Source organism: Gossypium hirsutum, chromosome D06 (genome assembly GCF_007990345.1).
Source record: "Gossypium hirsutum isolate 1008001.06 chromosome D06, Gossypium_hirsutum_v2.1, whole genome shotgun sequence".
NCBI classification, from domain to species: domain Eukaryota; kingdom Viridiplantae; phylum Streptophyta; class Magnoliopsida; order Malvales; family Malvaceae; genus Gossypium; species Gossypium hirsutum.
The window spans coordinates 19,291,154-19,300,330 of NC_053442.1; the positions used below are offsets into that span (position 1 = coordinate 19,291,154).

Below are 9,177 nucleotides of genomic sequence, written 5' to 3' on the forward strand. Positions count from 1 at the left end.
ATGGATGCATCAAATAAAGGATGATCGCTATAAATTGATCATCCCTTCTACCTATTAGAGTTATGCACAAAAATTACAACCCTCCATTGTTTAGGGTTTGTGTAATTAAGATAAAAAGTCAAGAGCGAGAAATCAAATTATCTGGAGTTCTTCGTCAAGTCTAATGGCATACTCCAATTCCACATCAAGTAATTCTTAGGCTTATGAAAATCATATTATTCTAAAGTTCATAAAATTATTGTTTGTGCAAAATTAAGGTTTTAGTTTGCATAATATCAAAATTATAAAGATTTTTTAAGTGCCCAAGTGTGAGACACTATATACATTTACGCATGTGTAGGTTTTAATTTAAAATTTATTTTGTTTTTAAGTTTCATCATGTGTGAGTCCTACTTAAATTAATTATTATGGTTTTACTTTGCATGTATATCTTTTCAATCTAAATTATGGGCTCAAGTTTCATCATGTGTGGCTTTTGTCTAAATTTAATATGACATAGGGCTAAATTTTAAATATATTCTAGCTTCTAATTGTTGTTAAATTGATTTAATTTTTTAATCATAAATTGTAATTGTACTTTAAAAGAAAAAATATGTTATTAGTCTATTTTTTAGATTTAAAATTTTAAGCTCAATTTTTAACTCTGATAAATTTTTTTATCAAATTCAAGTTAAATACAATGTTATTTTTTATTTATATGGTTACCAATTTTTTTTTACTTAAATACGTTACACTAGAAAATTTAATAGAAAATATTAATAATGTTAACAATTGAACTTAAATCTTGAAATATAAAAAGTAGAATGACTAAATTCCTAGAAAAGAAGTATAAAGATTAAGTTGTAAATTTATAAATAGTACAAGGACTTGTAGCATATTTTAACCAAAGATAAAAATCTCATAGTAATATTTTTTATTTTGTAAAAAGAATTACTTTTTGGAATAATATTTAGTGCATAAGACTCATGCACTATCGCATCATCATTAAGTTAAACAAAAAATATGAAGGACTTGTAAATAAATAAATAAATAATTATTTAAACATAATTAAATATTTATCATAACTATTATAAATAAATATTAATAACTCTTGAATTTATGATATTTGGTTGAAAAGTTTAGGGCCTTGGGCTCAGGTTTAGAGTTTTTAGCATTTATTTATAATTAATTATGTTTAAATATAATATTTATTTATAAATCATTCATTATTTTTATTTTATTTAATAATGAGATATCATATTATTATTTACTGACAGTGGCCGTACAATAAACATCCTCCATTAATTTTGATCAATTATTAACTCAATTAATTTATAGTTGATTAGTGACACAACTCAATTAGAGATTTAAATATAGTATAGATAGATGGGCATGGTTTAATCACGTATAAGTATTTCTTTTAAATATAATTATAATAAAAAATAATACCAATGTTACATCTATTTGATATTTAAAAAAAAGAATCAAAGTAGATATTCTTAAAGCAAAGCAATGATTAAAAAATTCAATCCAAGAGTCGAAATTGAACGGACTAAAACCGGATGTATGGCAAAGAGGGTTGGCATCAGTTGATTTGGATGACACGTACAGTACTACTTGCAATTGCAAGGATGATTTTTGAGATTCAAAGTTTGTTGGTCAAATTCTAAGCAAAGATTCATTTGATAAATCATTTTAACACATACTAATCATATATAAATAAAGAATGTAACTTGTTACTCTTAAAATAGTGACAATGCACAATAAAGATTGTACAATTATTGAGTGAGTATCTCAATAATTATGTAATGGACGAATTTTAATAGAATTCAACTAGTATTTTTATTTTTAAATTTGAAAGATTAAATTTTTAATTATAGTAAAGATAGATGGCAGTGAGAGGTTGAGGGTGAGGGATAATCAAGATAATGAGATTGTGAAACAGATATTGCCAACACACAATCTTCAATCTTCAATCTTCAATCTTCATCCAAAGAACCAGAAAGGGAGAAAAGAATAAGATTGAAATTTTATTTTCCTGAGATTTGTTTGATTAAAGAGATGGTGCCATGAATTGGTATCCATTGAATTTCAATCCTTTTTCTTGCAATTACTTCCATTCATTTTCTTTTGGAGGTTTGTGATTTCTTTTTTATGTTAATTTTGGAATCTGACATGTTATGTCCTCAAAAAAATATGTCTTTTTTCTCCATAGTTGCAGCGTCACCCATCATCCACCAAAATTCTTTAATTTTCCCATAAAAATAATTATTTTTTTCATGATTTTCATTTACATTTGATTATTTATGCACAACCATATATAAATATAGACAAAAGTATACACACAGTTCTACCACCAACCCACTTTCCCTTCTCTCACTCATGAAATAAAAATTAAACCTTTAAGCCTTTTTGTTTCATTGCCTCACCAACCCAAAGTTTCTTTTTCTTCTCCATTGCATTTTCATTACCAAAACCTTAAGAAAAAAACAAAGAAGCAACTTCTTTGATGGAGAGGGCAAGGAGGTTGGCTAGCAGGGCAATCCTTAAACGCTTGGTTAATGAAACCAAGCAATCAAGCAATGGGCAAATGAGCTGTAGATCACCTGTTTTATACACTCCTTCAAGGTATGTATCTTCACTGTCACCATTTGGTTCCAAGTATTATAGCAGATCAGATTTGTTAGGAGGTAGAAATGTACCAAACAGTTTTGGGTCACAACAAGTTCGATCCATCTCTGTTGAGGCATTGAAATCGAGTGATACTTTTCCCCGCCGCCATAACTCTGCAACCCCTGAGGAGCAGGCCAAAATGGCTGAATCTTGTGGGTTTGATAGTCTTGATTCCCTTATTGATGCAACTGTGCCTAAAGCTATACGTATTGATTCCATGAAGTTTTCAAAGTTTGATGAAGGGTTAACTGAGAGCCAAATGATTGAACACATGAAAATGTTGGAATCTAAGAACAAGATTTTCAAGTCATTCATTGGGATGGGTTATTATAACACTCATGTTCCCCCTGTGATTTTGAGGAACATAATGGAGAATCCAGCTTGGTACACTCAATACACACCTTACCAAGCTGAGATATCTCAAGGCAGGCTTGAGTCTTTGCTTAACTTCCAAACCATGATTACTGATCTCACTGGTTTGCCTATGTCAAATGCTTCATTGCTTGATGAGGGAACTGCTGCTGCTGAGGCTATGGCCATGTGTAACAATATTCTGAAAGGGAAAAAGAAGACTTTCATCATTGCTAATAATTGTCACCCTCAGACAATTGATATTTGTAAGACTAGAGCTGATGGTTTTGATCTTAAAGTGGTTACTGCAGATCTTAAGGATATTGATTACAGCTCTGGTGATGTTTGTGGGGTTTTGGTTCAGTATCCAGGGACCGAGGGTGAGGTTTTGGACTACGGGGAGTTTATTAAGAATGCTCATGCTCATGGTGTTAAGGTTGTCATGGCAACTGATTTATTGGCATTGACAGTGTTGAAGCCCCCAGGTGAACTTGGGGCAGACATTGTTGTTGGCTCGGCACAAAGGTTCGGGGTGCCGATGGGGTACGGTGGCCCTCATGCTGCGTTTTTGGCTACTTCTCAAGAGTATAAGAGGATGATGCCTGGACGAATTATCGGTGTTAGTGTTGATTCTTCCGGGAAGCCTGCTTTGCGTATGGCAATGCAAACCCGGGAGCAACATATTCGCAGGGACAAAGCTACCAGTAACATATGCACAGCTCAAGTAAGAGATTCGTCCTTATGTGTGATTATTGTTCATAATACATATTTCTCTTTGTATTTGGATGAATTGTCTTTGCTTTGTTTGACTTGATATATTGTTTTATCTAGGCATTACTAGCAAACATGGCTGCCATGTATGCTGTTTATCATGGACCTGAGGGCTTAAAGGCCATTGCACAACGTGTTCATGGTCTTGCTGGGGTATTTGCTTTGGGACTGAAGAAACTTGGCACCGTGGAAGTCCAGGGCCTTCCCTTCTTTGATACTGTGAAGGTTACATGTGCTGATGCCCATTCAATTGCTGATGCTGCTCGCAGGAGTGAGATAAACCTTCGGGTTCTTGATGCCAAAACAGTGAGTCTGATTGCACCTACCCGTTTGTTCGGTCAACACAATATTATATATCATGAGATAACCGGTACTTGGCTGATTTGCAGATTACTGTTTCGTTTGATGAAACAACTACTTTGGAAGATGTGGACAAGCTTTTCAAAGTATTTTCTGGTGGCAAACCAGTGAGTGCTAATAACCTCCTCCATTATAACAATGTTCACACTTGTATGTTTTTTGCCTTCTTAACCTTTATCTAACTTTCAGGTCTCATTCACTGCTGCATCTCTTGCATCCGAGGTTGAGACTGCAATTCCTTCTGGACTAGAACGACAGAGCCCATATCTTACACACTCGATATTTAACATGTATGTCACTTCCATAAAAAGGATGAGCTACTTGTAGCATATAAATCATATTTGTTACCCTCACTTTCATCTGTTTTCTTTTCAGGTATCACACAGAACACGAGTTGCTTCGATACATCCACAGGTTACAGTCAAAGGATCTCTCCTTGTGTCATAGTATGATTCCATTGGGATCTTGTACGATGAAACTAAATGCAACGGCTGAAATGATGCCTGTTACATGGCCTGGTTTCACGGACATTCACCCTTTTGCCCCTCAAGAGCAGGCTCAGGGCTATCAGGTGCTAATTCAGAAGCATCTCTTCACCTAGAACTTGTTGATACTATTTTTTGTTTTTTATTTCATGTAGTCAAGAGTAGAGTTAGATCTACTTCAATTTATTGATGAATTATGGTTTCTATTCTACTAGGAAATGTTCAATAATTTAGGTGAACTGTTATGTACCATCACTGGGTTTGACTCATTCTCTTTGCAACCTAATGCCGGTGCTGCGGGCGAGTATGCTGGACTAATGGTTATCCGTGCATATCATATGGTAAGTGACACTAACCTGCTTATAGTCCTCTTCATTGAAAGAAAAAAAGAGATCCTTTTACAACTTCTGTTGATTATGCTGATGCATACTCTGGATAAATACTGCAGTCAAGAGGGGACCATCACCGCAACGTGTGCATCATACCTGTTTCGGCACATGGGACAAATCCTGCAAGTGCTGCTATGTGTGGAATGAAAATTGTTTCTGTTGGAACCGATTCCAAGGGTAACATCAATATTGAAGAATTAAGGAAAGCTGCTGAAGCTAACAAGGACAAGTTGTCCGCTCTTATGGTATGAATCCATTACATCCATTGCTACAATTCCTTTTAAAGTCAATGAAATTGCTCATGCAAATCCAATTTATCATTTCAATTTCAGGTTACTTATCCTTCAACACATGGAGTGTATGAAGAAGGCATTGATGAGATATGTAAGATTATTCATGACAATGGAGGTCAAGTTTACATGGATGGGGCTAACATGAATGCCCAGGTCTTTTCTTTTTCCTCTTATTCTAACTTTTTGTTTTTACTCTTTTTGTTCTTTTTTTTCTAATCTTTTTCCATACAGGTCGGTTTGACAAGTCCGGGTTTTATTGGAGCCGATGTTTGCCATCTGAATCTCCACAAAACCTTCTGCATTCCACACGGAGGTGGTGGACCTGGCATGGGACCTATTGGTGTCAAGAAGCATTTGGCACCATTTTTGCCTTCACACCCTGTGGTATATACTCCCTGAGACTTACCTATGCATATATATATTTGTTAGCATTTATCACTTTTATCACATTGCAAACGGCATTTAGTGGTGGATTCTTCTGCAACAAGATTTTCTGACCAAATGTTGATTTCTTCATCAATGTACTGTAGGTACCTACAGGAGGTATCCCAGCCCCAGAAAAATCAGACCCTCTTGGTACCATTTCCGCTGCACCTTGGGGCTCTGCACTTATCCTGCCGATATCTTACACTTACATAGCCATGATGGGATCTAAGGGACTCACTGATGCTTCAAAGATAGCTATTTTGAATGCAAATTACATGGCAAAACACTTGGAGGTATCTGCCTTTCTCCTTGAAACACTGTCTTATTTAATCTTTAGAAATTAGGCATTTATTATATGGTAAATTGACTGTAATAAGCTCGAGTTTATGAGTTATCGCTCCAATTATGATATCAACCCTTTCATCTTCTCTTATGGTAATTGATTTGTGTTATCAGAAACACTACCCCGTTCTTTTCCGCGGAGTTAATGGAACAGTTGCTCATGAATTCATTATAGACTTGAGAGGTTTTAAGGTAATCATGTAGTACACAAACTTTTTGAACTTTCTTCTATATACTGGTTTGTTTCCATGGCTGATTGCAAGTCACTGTTACTGTAGAATACTGCTGGAATAGAGCCTGAAGATGTTGCCAAACGTCTTATGGACTATGGATTCCATGCTCCTACAATGTCGTGGCCTGTTCCGGGAACGCTCATGATTGAACCTACTGAAAGTGAAAGCAAGGTATGGTTTCACCAATATCTACCTACATTTGATATCCCTCTTCTCTCTGTCTCACACATGTCCATATTTGATATCTTTTGCAGGCAGAGCTGGACCGATTCTGTGATACTCTTATCTCCATTAGGGAAGAAATTGCTGAAATCGAGAATGGAAAGGCTGATATCCACAACAATGTTCTTAAGGTGAAATGGCTTGTCCCTAAACCATTTTCATTTCCCTTTCTTTGATAATGACCAAAATATTTATAGCTCGATAAACCTACTACTGCTGGAACTATAGATTTTATTCACGAGCTTTATACGCACTTGCAGGGAGCTCCTCATCCACCATCTTTGCTTATGGCAGATGCATGGACAAAGCCGTATTCTCGGGAATACGCTGCCTTCCCTGCTTCCTGGCTTCGAACTGCTAAGTTCTGGCCTACTACAGGTATGCCTGAAAATCCTCTTTACAGTGGATTTTGCTTTTCCTTGTTTACGACATTAAATTGGTGTGCATAACATTGAAATTGGAAGCCCTATGTTGAGCATGAATTTGCATATTTTTGCTGTATCAGGACGTGTTGACAACGTATATGGTGATCGCAACGTCATCTGCACCCTTCTTCCCGTATCGCAGATGGTTGAAGAGGCTGCTGCAGCCAATTCGTAGGCCTAGGCCTCATCTATGTTGTCATTGAAGCCAACATTTTCTTTTTCCTTCAACAAAAAAGGGGTGGGGGGGGGGTCCAATGTCTTTCTTGTTCATGTACATAAACTATTCACCATTTGCATATGTTCTAAGCTGTGACTTTCATTTTATTGGTATACTTATGATCATCTGCTTCAATAACCCCCCCCCCCCAAATAAAAAAAAAGTTAATGCAATTCAAATGCTTACTTATTATCATTGCTCTATTTCGTAAAACCAATTGGACTAAACTCGATCTTGTATTCGAGTTGAAAGATAAAGCAGCAAAATATAAGCACTTGCGTGATTAAAAAAAAAAAACTTTAAAAATACCTAGACAGCCTAAAAAAATTTTAGTATGGTAACTTGTGATGTATCAAGAATGGCCTTTTAAATATAGACTAACGCATCTAAGCAGGCACGGTTAATTTTGACCCAAAATTGAAATTTTGAACTAGTTGATGCATATAATTAAATTTGACTATATAAAATATTTTCAACTCAAATTCATTCTAGTTGAATTAGAAACTTGAAATTGAATTGAGTACAAATCAAAATTACTTAAACCTCAAATTGTTTCGAACATATGATTTGATCTGAAAAAACGAGCCTCAAATTAAAATGACCTGAACTCAAGATTGAAGAAATCATACCAAGCAAACCTGTTCAATTGGTTGAACTGAGAACTAGTTTGTATTGCGGTTCACCATATAAGTTGAACTAAAATATTAAATAACCAGTCGAAACTTGAAAAGAAATTAAAAAAATCGGTTAAGAATTGAAAAAAATGGTTTTTTTTTCATTTATGTAATTTGCTTTTTTAATATACAATTTCCTAAGTTTCTGATTTTATTTATATTTTTAATTTTATGCAATTTTCTTAATTAGTATTATTTTATATTTTTAAAATTTTTAAGATGAAAAGATGAATTGAAAACTTAAAATCTAATCAATTTGACATTCAATTAAAATTTTTTTGAATATATTAAAATTTTTAATAATCCAAATATGAAACAAACCCGAACTTAAAGTCATGGTGAGCGAGGAATATACTCATTAACTTGTGGAGCATTCCCAAGGGACTAAATGAAATTTTCAGCAAACATTGCCGACAAACGAAAAATACCCATTTCCTTAAACAGGTCTCTCTCTCCCGATCAGAATTGGCTAGATTCTTGGTAGCCAATATACGTCAATGCCCACGAGTTAATACGATTTTGTTAAAGATTAGACACTTAGGCAAAAACATGAGTTTTGGTTGATCAAGTAAAATGCTTATTTAATTGCCATAAGTGATAGAAACAAGCCAAGAAGATAAATGCTTTGCTTTTAGTTAGATATGTGTTGATAATGTCTCTTCCCCTGAGCTTGGATAATAGGTAAGTTGGGTTCATAAAAACAAAATAAGAGATTAGATTTCGAAATTCTCTCAAATGTTTAAGTTAATATTTGTCAGAATAGAGAAACAATAGCAAAAAAGTAAAGGGTCTACTCATTTCATTCATAAAGACTAATAATCCAATAAGGACCGAGTCTGCTCTTTATACAACATTAAGCCAACAAGAAAGTTGAGAGATCAGTACTAACAACTCTCCTAACTGAGCCTCAACTGTTTATCAGTTGGAAACGAAAACAGTTACAACGGTTAACAAACTTAACTAACTTTTAACTACAATAACTAACTATATTGCAGAAGCATTAATAGTTAGCAAACTTTCCTAGGTACATTCCTTAATAGCACCTAAGAAAGTAAGTGAAAAGTTGAAGATAATAACAATGTGAATCAAAACAAATGGGAGGTCATACTTAAGGTCAACTTGAACTTTAATATATATAATTGAGTTTTGGGCTCCTTGTTGACTGCCATGCAATGTCTTCTATTTGTTAGAAACATTGGCAGTTCATACTTTGTGCATGATTCTTGAGATGTGTAGAAGTTTTTTTTTCTTTTTGCTAACGAGAGGTGATTTCTCTAAATGCCATGTGACATTTGCCTTTACTAGAATTTAGAGTTTGTGCCTTAAAGAGCTTGAGC

General features: G+C 34.4%; 1 protein-coding gene across 1 annotated transcript; it reads left to right on the forward strand.

Moving 5' to 3' along the window:
* The first annotated feature begins 1,889 nt into the window (after window positions 1-1,889).
* Window positions 1,890-7,319, forward strand: LOC121218502 (glycine dehydrogenase (decarboxylating), mitochondrial). Its single transcript, XM_041095747.1, has 15 exons — window positions 1,890-3,727; window positions 3,835-4,080; window positions 4,164-4,241; window positions 4,324-4,424; window positions 4,510-4,705; window positions 4,835-4,960; window positions 5,068-5,253; window positions 5,341-5,454; window positions 5,533-5,685; window positions 5,832-6,020; window positions 6,184-6,261; window positions 6,348-6,473; window positions 6,557-6,655; window positions 6,785-6,902; window positions 7,030-7,319. Exons 1-15 carry the CDS (start codon window positions 2,489-2,491, stop codon window positions 7,122-7,124), a joined length of 3,144 nt encoding a protein of 1,047 aa, XP_040951681.1. The 5' UTR covers window positions 1,890-2,488; the 3' UTR covers window positions 7,125-7,319.
* The last annotated feature ends 1,858 nt before the right edge of the window (window positions 7,320-9,177 follow it).